This window comes from Grammomys surdaster, unplaced genomic scaffold, assembly GCF_004785775.1.
Source record: "Grammomys surdaster isolate TR1022 unplaced genomic scaffold, NIH_TR_1.0 172, whole genome shotgun sequence".
In the NCBI taxonomy this organism is placed as follows: domain Eukaryota; kingdom Metazoa; phylum Chordata; class Mammalia; order Rodentia; family Muridae; genus Grammomys; species Grammomys surdaster.
This window is the reverse complement of record NW_021604620.1, coordinates 3,422,893-3,437,857: the sequence shown is the minus strand read 5'-3', so window position 1 is coordinate 3,437,857 and position 14,965 is coordinate 3,422,893. Positions and strand designations below refer to the sequence as shown.

General features: G+C 53.6%; 1 protein-coding gene across 1 annotated transcript; it reads right to left on the bottom strand.

Annotated features, from left to right (window-relative positions):
- Window positions 1-2,683: 2,683 nt before the first annotated feature.
- Xirp1 (xin actin binding repeat containing 1) lies at window positions 2,684-12,491 on the bottom strand. Its single transcript, XM_028767439.1, has 3 exons — window positions 12,328-12,491; window positions 5,396-8,792; window positions 2,684-4,998 (listed from the first exon to the last, which is right to left on the bottom strand). The coding sequence occupies exons 2-3, from the start codon at window positions 8,786-8,788 to the stop codon at window positions 4,990-4,992; spliced, it is 3,402 nt and encodes a 1,133-aa protein (XP_028623272.1). The 5' UTR covers window positions 8,789-8,792; window positions 12,328-12,491; the 3' UTR covers window positions 2,684-4,989.
- Window positions 12,492-14,965: the final 2,474 nt, after the last annotated feature.

The window sequence follows — 14,965 nt, the reverse complement described above, 5'->3', positions numbered from 1 at the left end:
GTTGGGACTCAGTTTGCCAAACTTGCACCATAGGCGTCTTTATCGACAGAGCTATCTCTGCCTGCCCAGGCCCTTAACGTTTTACTTTGATATAGAGTATCAAACTGAGGAGGCAGGGATAGATGATAGCGGGAAGCAGAGGACGAATTCCAGACGCAGGCAAGGACAGAGCACCGAGGGACCAGGCGCCCTCCCGGGTGAGCCCCGGAACCGGCATCCGTTTGGAATCCGGGAGGGAGGCTCCGCGCGAGGGCTGGCCGGGACGGCGCGTCCTGGCGCCCGGCGTCTGCTCGCGGAGCCAGCCCTGGCAGCACGCCTGCCGGGCGTTTCCTGGCAACCAGCCACCGCCTGAACGTTCCGAACTCTACAGCCCGCGACGTCACCGTCACCTTGACGACGGCCGTAGGGACACGCCCCGTCGGTCCCGAGGGCGGGGCCTGGGCGCGGCGCGCGCGGCGCTTGTGGAGAGGGGCGGAGTCTGGGCAGGTGCGGAGGCAGGTGCGGCTACAGGTGTGAGCGGGGCGGGGCGGGGCGGGGCGGGGCTTCTGCATCCACCGCTCTGCAGCTGCGCTCACCTACCCCTTCTGTTCGGGGTGCTCTGCAGCAACGCCTCCTAGACCACCCAAACTCAGCTTGCCCTTGCGGACTTGACCTTGTTTTTCACACACAGTTTTCTGTGTAAAATGACCTAATCAGCTTATATATTTGTCTCTGTCAGCCCTGTGAGGTCAAGAATGAATTCTGCCTTGTTCATCTCTATTTTTAGCACCCTGAACAGATCCTGGCACGAAGCGCTATTGAATGCCAGGAGCGTGAATCCACAGATTGACTCAATCGTTTCGTTCATTTGTGTGCTCGTTTGACTAGTAACCAAGAAGAACAACACCGGGCATATGCCCCCTGCAGGTGAGAAAAGAGATATTTAAAAAAAAATTCCAGAAGGCTGTGGACACATGCCTACGGATTTCAAGCCTTGAGAGGTAGAGGCAGGATCAGGGGCTCAGGATCATCTTCAGCCACAGAGCAATTTTGAGGCCAGTCGATTTGATTAGAGACTCTCAAAACCGAATAAAACAAAAACCAAGGCTGCTGGACAGGGTGGTACACATTTGTAATCTTCAGTACAGATAGATGGGAGGTGGGAGGCAGGAGAATTATTACAAATTCGGGTCTAGTTTGATCTGCATGCTAAGTTTCAAGACTGTGTCTTGAATTTTAGAAAGAAAAAAAAAACTCTCCTCTAAATTGCAGTACTAAGAGTGAATGCCAGCCAAAGACTTATTAGCACCTATTAATTCAGTCTTCACAGGGTTGTTGCCACTGTCACACCCATTGACAGAGGAGGACATAGAAGAAAACACACCTGTGTTAAGCTGCTGAGCCCAGCAGCCAAGTGAGAGCCTGTGGAATGTGTAGGAGAGAGACAAGATGGGGACCTGTGGTTACCTGGCACAGGCATTTTATCTTTTGTGGGATTTAGGATTGATTTACAGGGCCCTTGTACATGTTAGGTGAACAAGGCACTGCTGAGTATATACTCACCCCCACACTTTTGGTTTTTTAGGCAGTATCTTATGATGTAGCCCTGGCTAACCTAGAATTTGCCTTGTAGGCCAGGCTGCCCTTGAACTCACAGATACCTCTTGCCTCTGCCTCCCTAGTGTTGGAATTAAAGGGGTGCACCACCATACCCGGCTCCCACACCCTTTCTTTTGGGGCAGTCTAATGCCATGACCTTGAACTTGGCATTCTCCTGACTCCTCTGACACGCTGGGATTACATGCACACACCACTCACCCTGTGAGTCCTGTTCTCTTGACATTTAGATATCAAATGTTTCTTCCTTAAGGAGGCCCACCCTTGCCACCTCTCTGAGTCTATTCTTTGTCATGGTCACACTGCCATGACTCATGACTCATGTCTTCTGGGTGGAAAGTTAGGCACTCACCCTCTTTCTGATGTCATCTTTCTTGTTTCTCCTCCTCCTCATGTTAAAAGTCAGTCTCCTCAGACAGCACCCCACCGGATCTTGCTGTCACTCCTGTGACTTACAATGGACCTGGCATAAAATGTCAATGGCTTCTGAGAGAGGGAGAAAGGTTTTCACTAAAATTATTGCATTTTCCAGTCAGGATCTGAGTGCTCCTTTCCCAAGAACACCTCATGCTTGGCACACAGTACCCTCTGTGAACAAGAAATGACTGAGCCACTCTGAGCATGGGAATTCTAGTGGGAATGTTCCCACCTCTTCCTCCCTGGCTGTATGGGGTTGCTCTCCTATTCTGGGCTAGGATTTTAAGAATTTTCCCTGGAATGACATCTAAGAACATCAGGAGGGAGGCAGAGGTAAGGGGGTAGCAGTGTGTAGGTCTGTGGCATGTTGATGTCTGTGGTCCACATCTGCATGTGTGTACGTGCATGGCGTGTGTGTGTGCCTGTGGTGTGCTTATGCATGTGTGGTATGTGTATATGCGTGTGTAGTGTGGTGGGTATGTGTGCACACAAATAACACAGAGCAGGGGAGTGGGCAGGGCCTTTCTGTTTTCTGACGTTCAGTGTTAGGAAATGCTGGTTCTTCGTTGTCTGTACTGCCAGTCAGAACAGGCACCCGGTGATCATGTCTGTCCTCCCTGTGAATGCAGACTCTGGGGTAGCACATACACAGTCTGACACACAGAGCAGAGAATCTCTTTTCGGTTTATTTTTGGATCATTTTTCCCATTCGAGGTACAGAGTGGGGGTGATGGGGTCAGGAAGGGTGGTGTATTCAGCTTCTAGGAACACTATCGACTGCTAGCGCTCTCTCTGTGCCCTTTGGACCACTGGTGATGAAGAGGCAGGCACACAGGTTTTTCTGGAGCCCTCAGTCCAATCTCAAACAGAGACCAATGTCATATCCAGTCTGCTCAGCCCCAGGTCCTCACCAGGGATAAAGACAGCCAGATTCCATAATCAAAGAAAAAGGCTGGCCATGGAGAGATACGGTGGAGGGGTGTCCTTTCAGCTCTAGTCAGTGAGGTACAGACTCACATGTGTGAGTGTGAGATGGGCCAGTGTGGGCTAGTTCTCCACAAGCACCTGTTAGGTCCTGACACACACATCTGGCTTTCCTGTGGATGGCTGCTTTACTTTTCTTGTCCTTTTTCAAGAACTGGAACTAACAAGGCCAACAGCCCTCGTCAGCTCTCTGAAGGCCCCATCTTTCTTGGTCCTTGTTCCACACGTACAGGAGGTGGGGCCATGACTTAGTCCTAGAGCTCTGGGAGAGGTACCCAAGACTGGTGGGAGACAGAGGGGCTCACTGGGCAGCCGGATGGAAATGGCTACAGGGAGCCCATGATATCTCATCTTCTGCCAGATCCCTATTGAACTGGGAGGGGCTGTGGAGGAACTGCCTTAGCATGGGAGAAGTGTGGAGCTGGAGATGGGGGCCAGGGTCCATCAGCGGCTCTGCCTGCTGGGTGATCGTGGTGGAGGAAGTGAGGACTGTATTCCCAAATTGGTCCATCTCTTCATACTGCTCAGTCACTGTTCGAGTGGCTCCATAGGACTTGGAGGTAGCTGGCCCGCTCTGGAATTCCAGAACATTGTTTTGCTGCCCTGTGGGAACAGAGCCCTTGATGACCATCTCCTTTGTCCCAGTCTGATCCTGGATATCTCTCTGGTAGAGCAGGGCTTGACCTATGTCCTGAGCTAGGTGTGCATTTTTCCCTGAGATATAATGGCTTCCCTGAGGGCTAGAAGCTTCCAGAAGCTTCTTTGTAGCTGATTGGATAGAGATGAAAGTTGGAGAGGAGGATCCTCTGCAGGAAGGAGAGACTTGTTGGAGGCCAGGCTCGGCTCTTGGTGTCTCCGGCTTCCTGGAGGGCAGGAGGTTCACTTCTGCCTGACCTCTGGCCTCTGCATGATCTCTGATCTTGCCGTGACCTTCTTCTTCAAGATGGCTCTCAACCTTTTCTTGTTTTTTGACTACAGGTGGATCTTTGGCCTGGCTGGAGCCTGTCGGTCTGGCTCTGCTGCTGGCAGAGACCTTGTTCACACTGGGGTCCTTTGCAGTTCCCTGTGGATGGCTGCTTGGGTGAGCCTCAGACTGGAGGCTGGACATGGAGCTAAGAGCCTTGTGCACTGCTTCTTCGATGTCCAGCAGCCTGGCTAGGGTCTGTTCTTTCAGCTGGGCAACCTCTGTACTCACCCGCGTCAGTTCCCCGAAGGCCTGCTCCACTGAGGCCTGAGTCTTGTGGGAGGCGGTGGGAGTCTGAGGGGTACCCCCTCCCAGCTGGGGTACACCTTCAAAGAGCTTCCGCAGGGCCTGTACATCCACGCTGTGGGTTGCTTCCTTCTCCAGGATTTGCACTTGGCTCAGGAGGCCCTGGAGCTCTTGATGGCTGCCCTGTATAATCTCTGGTTTCTCAGGGGTCCCCTGCTTGGAACAGTCCATAGGTTGCTTCTTGGGGGAGCTAGGGTGCTTTTGTGGTGGGCTGGAGTCATTGTTGAGAACAATCAACTTAGGAGACTCAGGGCTCTGACTGTTGCTGCTGGTTGTCTGACCCCTGCTAGGCCTGGAAGCCGTAGTGCTGAGTAGATGCTGATGCACAGGTTGTTTCTGCTCCTTAGAGCATTCAGCCAGAGGCAGGCAATCCTGGCCTGCTGTTGTGGGAGCTTTGGCTGACCCAGGGTTGGCTACACCTGGCTTACCTGGCTTATGGTCTTGTCCTGCTTCTGAGCTTCTGGCAGAGCCTGCTAAGGGCTTGGGCAGCCTCTGAGGGGGGTGGAGTTGGCTTAGATGTGCAGGTTTGGGAGGCACTGGGGGTTTCTTTCTTGGAGGTACGGTGGATTCCGCTTTGGAGAGTTTCGTCTCTGACCCTTCAGGGGTTTTCTGGCCAGCGGGTCTGTTGTGAGTATGAAGAAGGGGTTCCTGCAGGGGCTTAGAGGCCTGCTGGATGGAGTCCTCCTGGTGGTGATCTTGAACTGGGTGGTCAGGTTCTTCTGTCACAGCAGCTGGGAGAGTAGGAGGGGGAGGAACAGAGGCATTATGGGAGTGCAGGCTGGCACCTGCAGCCTGGGGTTTAGATGTCAGAGTGTGGTGAGTTAGAGGGACAGTCTTCAGGGATGTGTCTGCTGCCTGAAGGCACTCAGGCCAGATTTGGGGCATCGCTGTCCCCACAGGTCCCCAGGCCCTTTGTGTATGACCCTCAGGTTCATGATACCCTGGCCTGGGACTCTGACCTTGGTCTGCCTGGAGTGGGCTGTCCCTCTGCTGGGGCTCTTTTTCAGAAGGCTGGATAGCCCCAAGTGGGTCAGAGGTTCTCACAGGGTGAGCAGCATAGATACCATCCTGTATGGTCACCCACCCCCTAGGCAGCCCTCTGGGGACTGCTTTGTTGTCCCCACTGACCTTTCTGGGAACTGCTGGGATCCTGGCTTCACTTCCAGCCACAGGCCTGATGCTACCTTGGGTAGTAGGCCCAGTGGCAGGAGTCGGCATATGCAGAACACCTTGGACAGGCATAGAGGTGGTTGCAGGGTCAGAACCCTGTGGATTCCTGCTCAGAACCTTCTGGTGCAGGCTTTGGGCTTCAGCAGTTGCGAAACGCAGATTTTGCATGGCTACCTGGAGATCTGGAGCTCCAGACCCTAGAGGGGAAGCAGTGGTTCCTTCTGGTCTTCCTGAGGCTGCCTTCTCTTTCTGCCCAGCATGACTGATATGCATTTGTTTGCTTGCTTCCTGCAATGGAGCTTGTGTTACAGGTCTGCCATTGGGAAAGACCACTTTTCCAGCTGCCCGAGGTGGGGGTGGACAGGGTGTGGACCCTGGGACTCTCAGATGCCCCATCTCCATGGTGGAGTCTAATGGGGTAACATGTATGATGCTTTCAGTTGGGGGAAGCCTCTGGGACTCCTCAGTAGCTGGCACAGAACTTGAGTCTGTTGGCGGCTCCCACTGCAAACTGTGAAGGCTGTGTAGGTCTCCTTTGTCTATGCAGCTGGCCAGCAGCTGCACACTGCTTCTTTCAGGGGCCCTGCTAGTTAGCTGGGGCTGGAGGGAGTAGGCAGTCAGTGCCACTAGGCCCTGTCCTGTCTCTTGCATCACCAGCCCCGTCTTTGCCACAGAGACTCCCAGGCCACAGGCCAGCAGCTGCTTGAGCTCAGGGTCCATGTCTTCAATATTCCCAGGGTCACCAGGCCCTGGCAGCTTGAGAGGGTGGAGTTGGAGCTGGCCAGCTGTGTCCTCCTGAACCAGCAGTCCCTGCTGGTCCACATCTGTCCGGCGTAGCACTTGACGGACAATCCTGGGGAGTTCACCACACACCAGCTCCTCTTTCCGTACATAGGGGTGTCCCTGCCCTGGGCTTGGGAGCACATACTTGGCAAGGCAGAGCTCCCCTGGGCCTCGGACTTCCATGAGGATTCCTCCATGGTGTAGGATGCCAGGAGTGGCATGCAAAATCCTAAGGGTTCTCTCGGCTTCTGTCTCCTGCCTCTCTGGTGTCCCACGGTCTACAGAGCCTTTTGGCTGTTCTTCCTGGAGGTTATCCCCTCTGATGCTCTCAGCTGCCAGGGAGCCCATGGGGCAGTTTTCAAAGAGCCAGGTGAATTTATGCACAGAGCCCGGGGGGATGGATTCTGGGGCTACTGTGGTCTCTTGTACCTCCTTCTTGCCCACCTCCAGGGCCTGGAAAAGCTCTTTCTGCCGAGATACCTGCCCAGAAGGAATCTCCACCCGGCTGCAATACCTTACAGGCTTTCTCCCACTGGACTGGCTTGAGGCTGGTAGGGATTCAGTCTCAAAGACATGCCTATCTGTCTGTCTGTCTCCACCCCGGACCTGGCTTGTTTGCAGGTGCTGTTCCCCAGAGCCTTCTGCCTGGTTCAGAGACTGGGGTCTAAACATCCAGGTACATGACTGTGTCTCAGCCTCGGCCATGGGGTCTGAGACCTCGGATTCTCGCTTCTCTGCCAACTCGCTCATAGGGTAGGTCTCAAACAGCCAGCGGATGGTCTGTACATCTCCCTTCTGGGGGGGCTCTGGAGGGGGGCCTCCTGGACCCCTCCCCTCCTCCTCCTCTCGTTTCTGTTGTTCTTGTTGGTGGATCATCTCCAGTGGCTGTGTCTCAAAGAGCCACCGAGTGGTGCCAACATCCCCAGCCACCACTTCCTGCCTAGTGATACCTCGTACTACATCAATGGTACTGGGGCTTCTACCCAGCTGGTCCAGGGGCTGTGTCTCAAACATCCACTTGTAGCCCTGTACATCACCTCCAACTACCTGCTCTCTGCTGACAGAAGTCAGGGCGTGAAGCTGTCCCCTGCTGTCCTGCATAGCATATACAGGGGCATCTGAGCCCTGGGATGGCTCAGCAGAATCAGTCTTTCGTCCTCTGTTTATGTTGCCATAGGCTGAAGGCTCATCCTGCCCAATGCTGTCTAAGGGAAGGGTCTCAAAAAGATTCTTGAAGGTCTTCACGTCCCCTTTCAACCCATTGTTCTGGGGGACACCCTGAGACAGAGGTAACACCGAAGTGCCATTACTGGACAGACACTCAGTCACAAGCCCCTCGCCCTTCTGGTGATCCACACGTTGCAGGTGACCTACTTGGACCTGGTCTCTGAGAGCATCCAGGGGTTTTGTTTCAAATAGCCAGAGTGTAGAGCGGACATCACCAGGAATCACCTCCTCCTTGGGTGGAGCCTCTGCCTCCGTTTCTCTTTCCCCCTTCAGAGTGTCCAGGGCACAGGTCTCAAACAGATGTCGCTGATGCTGAACATCTGGACCAGGAGGGATGAGATCCGGAGATGGCTGGAAGTCCTTCTCGTCCACCAAGATCTCACGAATGGCATCCAGAGGCTGCGTCTCAAAGATCCAACGAGTTGCGCTGACATCGGGCAGGGCTCCCTCCTCAAGGGAGATCCCCCGGATCACCCTCACTTGGCTGGGGTCCTGGTTGAAGGCATCCAGAGGTCGGGTCTCAAAGAGCCAGCGAGCTGACCTCACTGCATTGCTCTGAATCTCCTCCCGGCAGGCAGCCTTGACTTCGTGGATGGCGCCCTCTGCATCCTGGATGGCGCATAGAGGTTCCGTCTGAAACAACTTCACCGTCTTCTTCACATCACCCTTCAGCTCCTGAATCTCTGAGCGCAGCTCTAAAGGGCTCTGCTCCTGGATGGAGGGGCGGGAACCCAGCCGGTCCAGGGGCCTAGTCTCAAAAAGCTTTCTGGTTCCCTGTACATCTCCAGTGGCTGCAGGTTCCTTCGTGATTGTCTGTGTCGCCTCCTCCTGGCCTGTTAGTGCATCCAGTGGCTTGGTCTCAAACAGCTGTCTGGCAGCTCGGACATCACCCCCTGACGGCCGGGGTCCCGCCGGCTCCTGATCTGAGCTGTTGGTAAAGGAGCCTTCCTCAAACTTTCGAGAGGTGGCCTGAACGTTGCCACCTGACACAGGTTCCTTGGCAGCTGGCCTCTCGTGACCGCCAATGGCATCCAGCCGCCAATTCTCAAAGATCCAGCGCATACATTGAACATCGCCTTCCGTGGGCTCCTCTGAACCAAGTACCTCGGCCAGGTCCTCAGCCACAGCCTCCTCGAGGTTCTTCCGAAGCTCAGGGTGGATGTGTTTGTAGAGACGGCGGAGCTCGCTGGCTTGCCGCTGCTGCTGGAACTTGGAGAAGGATTCCCTGGGGGGCGGCGGCGGCAGACCCTCAGGGGCTGAGGGAAGAGGGAGGGACAGGTCCTCTCCAGTCCTCATTTGGATGGTTGATGTAGGAGCTACCTGCATCTGGGCATCAGCCATCCTTCTGGGAAGGAGGGGAGAAGCTGAGTTGAGTGAGGGGCAGTTCCTGGGTTAACTAGCAGGAGAAAGGCTAGGACTGTGTGGCCGCTACTGAGGGGTTCCCACATCTCTAGATCTCTAGCCTGGGGCTCACTCTACCACTGCTTGGCTGATGTATGACAGTCCATTCATTCATCAGTATGAGTCCCTGCTTCCTAATCTCACCTGGGTCACTGGACTCAAGCAGGACACAGCTGGATGGAGACTCTTCCGAGCCTCTGGAGAGATCCGAATATCCAGTAGGAAAGCTGAATGAATCACCTACATCTCCCTCTGTCAAAATCATCTACCCCCGGCAGACTCCCAAGTGGGCGCGCTGAAGAGCTCGTTCTTGGGAAAAGCCTAAATTAAGGTGTCCTTAAATGAAGACTCATTTCCTATAGTGGTGAAATTCCCCCACACACCACCAGAGGGCCCACTTAGCATGTTTACTAGAAACCTTTCTCTAACCTCCAGATGGTTGGCTCTCTCTAACCTTTCCCGGGCCCCTGGGTCCACAGCCCTTGCTGGTGAAATAGAGGCCCAAGGAAGAGGAAATTGCCCATGTTAAGGCAGAGCCAATATTTGAATTCCAGATCAGGGTTTTTGTTTCACAGGCAGACAGGGCCTCAAGTAGCCCAGACTGGGCTCAAACTCGATGCATAGCTAACTGTGACCTTGAACTCTCCCCTGCCTCCACCTTGCAAGTGTGAGATTTCTGGAATGTGCCACCAGTCTACACACTGGGGATTAGACCTAGGCTTCGTGCATTCTGGGCAAGCATTCTCCCAACTGAGCCACCTTGCCAGTCCTGGACGAACTGTCTACTAAGTTTTTTTCTCCCCACGGCTCTCTGTAATAAGAAACTCGAGTTTCAGGGTCAGATCTTACAGAATGAATTATAGGCTATGCTGACTTGGAGTCCCTAGACCTTACCAAAGGCCTGACTCCCAGGAAATAGCAGGATTGGGTGTGCTGGGCCTTGCTATTCCTCATGCACCCCTCTTGTCCTGCATCCCTGGGAGAACAGGAAGGTCATGTACCCAGGGTATGTGTGTGCACTAGAAGATTGTAGGGTTAAGGTCCCTTCTGCCAAAGCAGCTCTGGACATGAGAGCCCTCCCTTGGCTCACAGAGTGCCCTCCCCAGTTGTATACCAGCAAGCATAGCCTGCAGAGTCTCTAGGGCAGGGCTTCCAGCCAGAATCTAGATCCTGCTTCCACCGAGGCATGCGTCTCCCTGACTCTCCTCACACCTCACAATCTCCAGCCATCTCCTGCTCTGTTTCATGTATGTCCTATCTGTCTTGTGACAGGTGTTATGACAGTCCCCAGAGGCCATTAGGGAAAGAATGTAAAATATGTGCCCCCTCCTGCTGCCCCGACCCACTCCTCTGCCCTGCACTTGGCACTAAATATAGCTGAGGTCCAGGCCTCAGCCAGACATCATGGCACTCAGAAGGAGGTTCCAGCTCAGCCAGGGAGACCTGGTGTGCCCATGCCCCAACTCTTTCCATACTTTGGGCTCCTAGAATACGCTGCCTTATGCTTCCTGTGATATGCCCAGGTATTTGACCTGTAGGTCAAGTTGGAGATACCCATCACTCAAAGGGATCAGAGGCTGTGGGGTGAAGCAGGAATACTGGTGACAAGAGAGGGCTTCTTCCTGACCTCCTGTCCTGACCTCCTACCTTAGAAGGAGAAGAAGGAAAGGCTGCTTGCCTCCTCCCTCCCTGGCCTGTTCACTGAGGATTTGAAAATGCAGAGGAAGCAAGATATGACATCCCCTTATGGAGCCCCAAGCAAAACCTCTGGGTGGTCCCTCTTGTCTCTGAGCTCTGAGTAGGAGACCACACACAAACCTGTCCCCACTTCTGCTCTATCTGGTCACCATGAGGGCGGCCTTTTCAGATTTCCTATACAGACCACCAGCTGCCCTCAACCCAGACTCCCAGGGATCCCCAAAATCCTTGCTAGGGTCACAGAGGCCAGAAAGGTCAGACAAGGAGCCACAGAGGCCAATGAATCTAATGGCCTGTTGTTAGGAGATATAGTAGCCCAGTGAGAAGACAGGGGCTGCCCATAGAGGCTCAGCTGAGGCTTCAGAAAAGCCTGAGGCAGGCTTTCAGGCTCCTGGCCTTCCCAGCTCTACTGTCATCTGGCCTGAGACTTCTAAGGGCAGGTATGGGGCCAGGTTTAGGATATAGTAAGTTTCGAAGACTATCCGCACATAGATATGCTGAGATCGCCTCTCAGCACTGCCGACCACTCAGGACTACCCACCTCCACCTCGGACCCCTCTCTGGCTCCAGCCTGCTCTAGATGCCCACTGCTGGGCACGCATATTCAGATCCGATCTCTCCAGGCTTCGTTGGAGGATTTCCCCATGGGACAAGAAAATGGCCTGAGACAAAGTCATGCTACCTAAGCTGCCTCACGAGGAAAGTTGCTCACAGGCTAGCCTGGGCACAGAATCACTGGGGCCATTTATGCCAAGACTGTGACCAACAATAGCTGGGGACTGGGCTTGCCCTGGCTGTCCCGGGTCCCTTACCTTCCACCTCTCTTCTCTCTTTCTCGCAGGCTCAGGCTACTTGAGAGGAAGCCCTGAAGCAAGAGGAACCCCATATCAGCATTTTTACTTCCTTTTCAGACAGAATCTCACTCAGTCCAGGTTGGCCTCGAACTCAGTAGTTGAGGATACCTTAAACTTCAGACTCTTCTGCCTCCACCTCCCAAGACAGATTACAAGCATGGAACGTCATTTCTGGTTTTCTGTGGGGAACCTAGGGCTTTGTGCATGCTATGCAAGTGCTTGACTAGCTGAGCTATGTCCCAGGCTCATAGCTGTATTTGAAAAAATCAAAACTCCAGTTGGGCAGTGGTGGTACACGCCTTTAATCCCAGGACTCTGAAGGCAGAGGCAGGTGGATCTCAGAGTTTGAGGCCAGCCTAGTCTACAAATCAAGTTCCAGGACAGCCAGGGCTACACAGAGAAATCTTGTCTCAAACAAAACAAAAAACAATCAAAACTCCAGACCAGAATGATGGAGCAGTGGTATAGGTACCTCCTGCTTTTTCTGAGGGCCAGGGTTCTATTCCTGGGAGCCACGTACATGGGAAAAGAGAGAAACAATGGGGTCTGAGCCCTACACTTTCACCATGATGTATGGACCCATTCACACACACACACAAAATAAAACCATAATTTAAAAATTAAAAAACACAAAGCTCCAGGCAACAATCTGAAACTATCTCTTGACTATACTAGGTCAGAGGGAATCCGCTTATGGGCCTGCCTGAGGTAGCCACAGCAACTGCTGACCACATCCAAACACTTGCTACCTTCTAGAGAAAAGTCTTGGTGGCTTTTCTCTCTGGGGCCTGTACACCTATGCCACATCCTCTCGACACCCTCCCCGCTACTACCAGACTCCCTCCTGACACCCACCATTGCAAAGTCCAGAGGGCCATGGCCTAGAGAGGTAGCCTAGCCTATACCACCAGAGGGGAGGGTACTCACCAAAGGTCTGGCTGGTGTCTGGGTGCTTTTGAGTGTCTACCTTGGGGTCTGTCGCTCTGCTGGGATTCTTTGTTGTTGGTTCTGTTCTGTTCCTGGGTCCCACGCCTCTCTCTACCTTGGCTCTGGGTCTCTGTTCTCAGGCAGCCAGGCAGCTGCCTTTATCTGGCTGGCTGGGGGTGGGTGAGGGTGGAGGCGGGGGAGAGGCTATGTTCGGAGTATTAAGTGGTCCGGTTATTTTTAGGGCTTGTGGAAGTCACTTTTCCATCCTGGGGAATCAGTTACAAGTCCTTTGGGCTGGGGAGGGATAGAGTGGAGGAGGAGTCCCATTCATCCCAAGTCTGCCCGGAGGACTGGGGTGGGTGACTCAGTCGTGGATGGAGACATCTAGGTTATTTTGAGGAGATGAATAGGGGGATACTTGACATATGAGTGACCCTGTCCTCTTATCCTGCAGGTCCCCTCTCTCTATGCTGGACTCACATGTGTTCCACCATGCCCAAAGCCTAGCTGCTCCCTGAGGGCAGGACCGGATGTCTCACTACCGGAAAGGCTCAACCTCTGTTTCTCTCTGTGCAAAAACAAAGCTGGCCTGTCTTCCATCCATTCTTGCCCTCGTTCCACAGCCTAGGTCTTCGAAGCTATGAGGGAAGTAAACTTGGGGGTGAGAGGGATTTCTGAAGGAACAGGCCCTTGATTTATCAAAAAATTTGAAGGATGGATCCATGGTGTCCCAGCCCAGTAACCTGGGTCCATGGCTACTTCTAGACTCTTCCCTCTGACTCAGGGCCCAGACTCTCTGGGAATGGCTGGGAGGACCTACACATGGAAGCTGACTGTGGTGTTATTTCTGACCCTGGAGTCATCATCTTCGTGGTCACAGATGGAGTGACAGACTGTGCACCTGTCTCCTCCTCAGTCACACGGAGCCCCAGGAACCTGGCAGGCTTCGTCACTTACTTGGCACTAAGGCCCGTGTGGAGAGATGCCACAGAAAATACGGAAGAGGCTTTTGTCCCAGGTGGGTGTAGCAGGAACAGCTCTGCCTCTGAGTAAACGCTGGGGGCCTCGTAGCCACAGAAGCATCTCCCGCAGGAGGATCTAATTGAGGACTGCCTGAGAGACCAAGGATTGCTGGTGCAGACAATGCCAGCCAATCAGGAATCGCCGTTTAGAAGAGATACTTTCTTTGGGACCAATGGGGCGCGGGTGGGAGGTATTAAAGGACCTTGCAGCAGCGTTCAGATGAGCTTGCTGCAGCATTTCTCACCTGCTCCCAGAGTCCGTGTTATTGACTTTGCGCCACCTCACCTCCAACCCTCAAGGGCATGTAGGGTCGGTGGCGAGTAGTCCAGGGCACAGGCAACAGGTGGGAAGCCAGGCTCCTCCCTGGGTGTGAGTGTTCGGTCTTCCTTCTGAATTCCATGTACCTTCAGACGCCAGGGGTGATGACAGGCGTTGTGAATCTTTTCCATGGTGTCAATACCATCCTGCTGTCAGCTCCGGCCTGGGAGGTACATCTTGGACCCTTTCTCTCTCTGTCTCTCCTCCCTCTCTTGTCCCTATCTCCTTCCTCAGAATCCTGGTTGTCTCTGGAAGGAACAGAAGTGGCAGAGCCTCCCTGTCACGGGGTATACCAGAGGAGGCAGGAGCATCTACAACCAGGAGTGAATACCTCCCTGGGTGATTGTGAGCACTGAATGAATTATCATATGAGACAGCTGTGGAGAGTGCTTACCACATAGTGTGTGTTATAAAACTGCCTGCTCTTATGTCATAAGAACAACACAGCATTGAGGAGAGGCTCAGCTGCTGAAGGCACTTGCCACCAAGCCTGATGACCTGAGTTCAATCCCTGGGGACCCACCTGGCGGAAGGAGCGAGTTAACCTCTGCAAGTTGTCCTGTGGCCTTTAAACAGAAAATAGTTTCTGAAAAAAAGGTCTAAATTAAGCAGGGTGTAGTGGTACAGGCCTCTAATCCCAGCACATGGGAGGCAGAGACAGTGGTTCTCCGTGAGTTTGAGTCCAGTCTAGTCTACAGGCCAGCCAGGGCTGCATAGTGAAATCCTGTCTCCCCCTTCCTCCAAAAAGTAATCAGAGGGAGGTGGTGGTGGGGGGAACACGCAGGCAAGCTTGCTTTCCCAGTGTCAAGTGTGCTAACTCCTGGAGAAATCCCCAGGCTTCCATCTTCATTAAAGGGGTGACAGGCTCCCTCCCCCCACACCTCACTGGAAACAAGCTGTTGGTTAAATTTAAGTTATTAACCAGTAATCCCAACATTCAGGTGTATCCAAGAGGATTGTTGTAAGGTTCTGTTTTGTTTTTTGGTGTCACAAGTGCCCCAGCCCCTCCACCTCTGGTCTCGCTCTCTCTATAGCCCTAGCTGCCCTAGAAATCGTTCTGTAGATCAGGCTGGCCTCAAACTCAGAAATCTGCCAGCCTTTGCCTCCTGAGTGCTGGGTTTAAAATGTGCCACCACTGCCTCTCAGCTGGCTCATGACCTGATGCTCCAGGGCCCTGTCTCTCCCTGCCAGCGCCTCTTCTAGGCAGGGTCTGTTCATGACAGGATTGAGAAGGGGTTTCTAGCCTGCCTCCACACAGAGGAAGTCCTTGGAGAGCAGGTCCAGTAGATCAAGGCCT

What these genes read in the sequence shown, in the direction of transcription:
- Xirp1 (XM_028767439.1), bottom strand. Translation starts at nt 8,788, where the DNA reads ATGGCTGATGCCCAGATGCAGGTAGCTCCTACATCAACCATCCAAATG.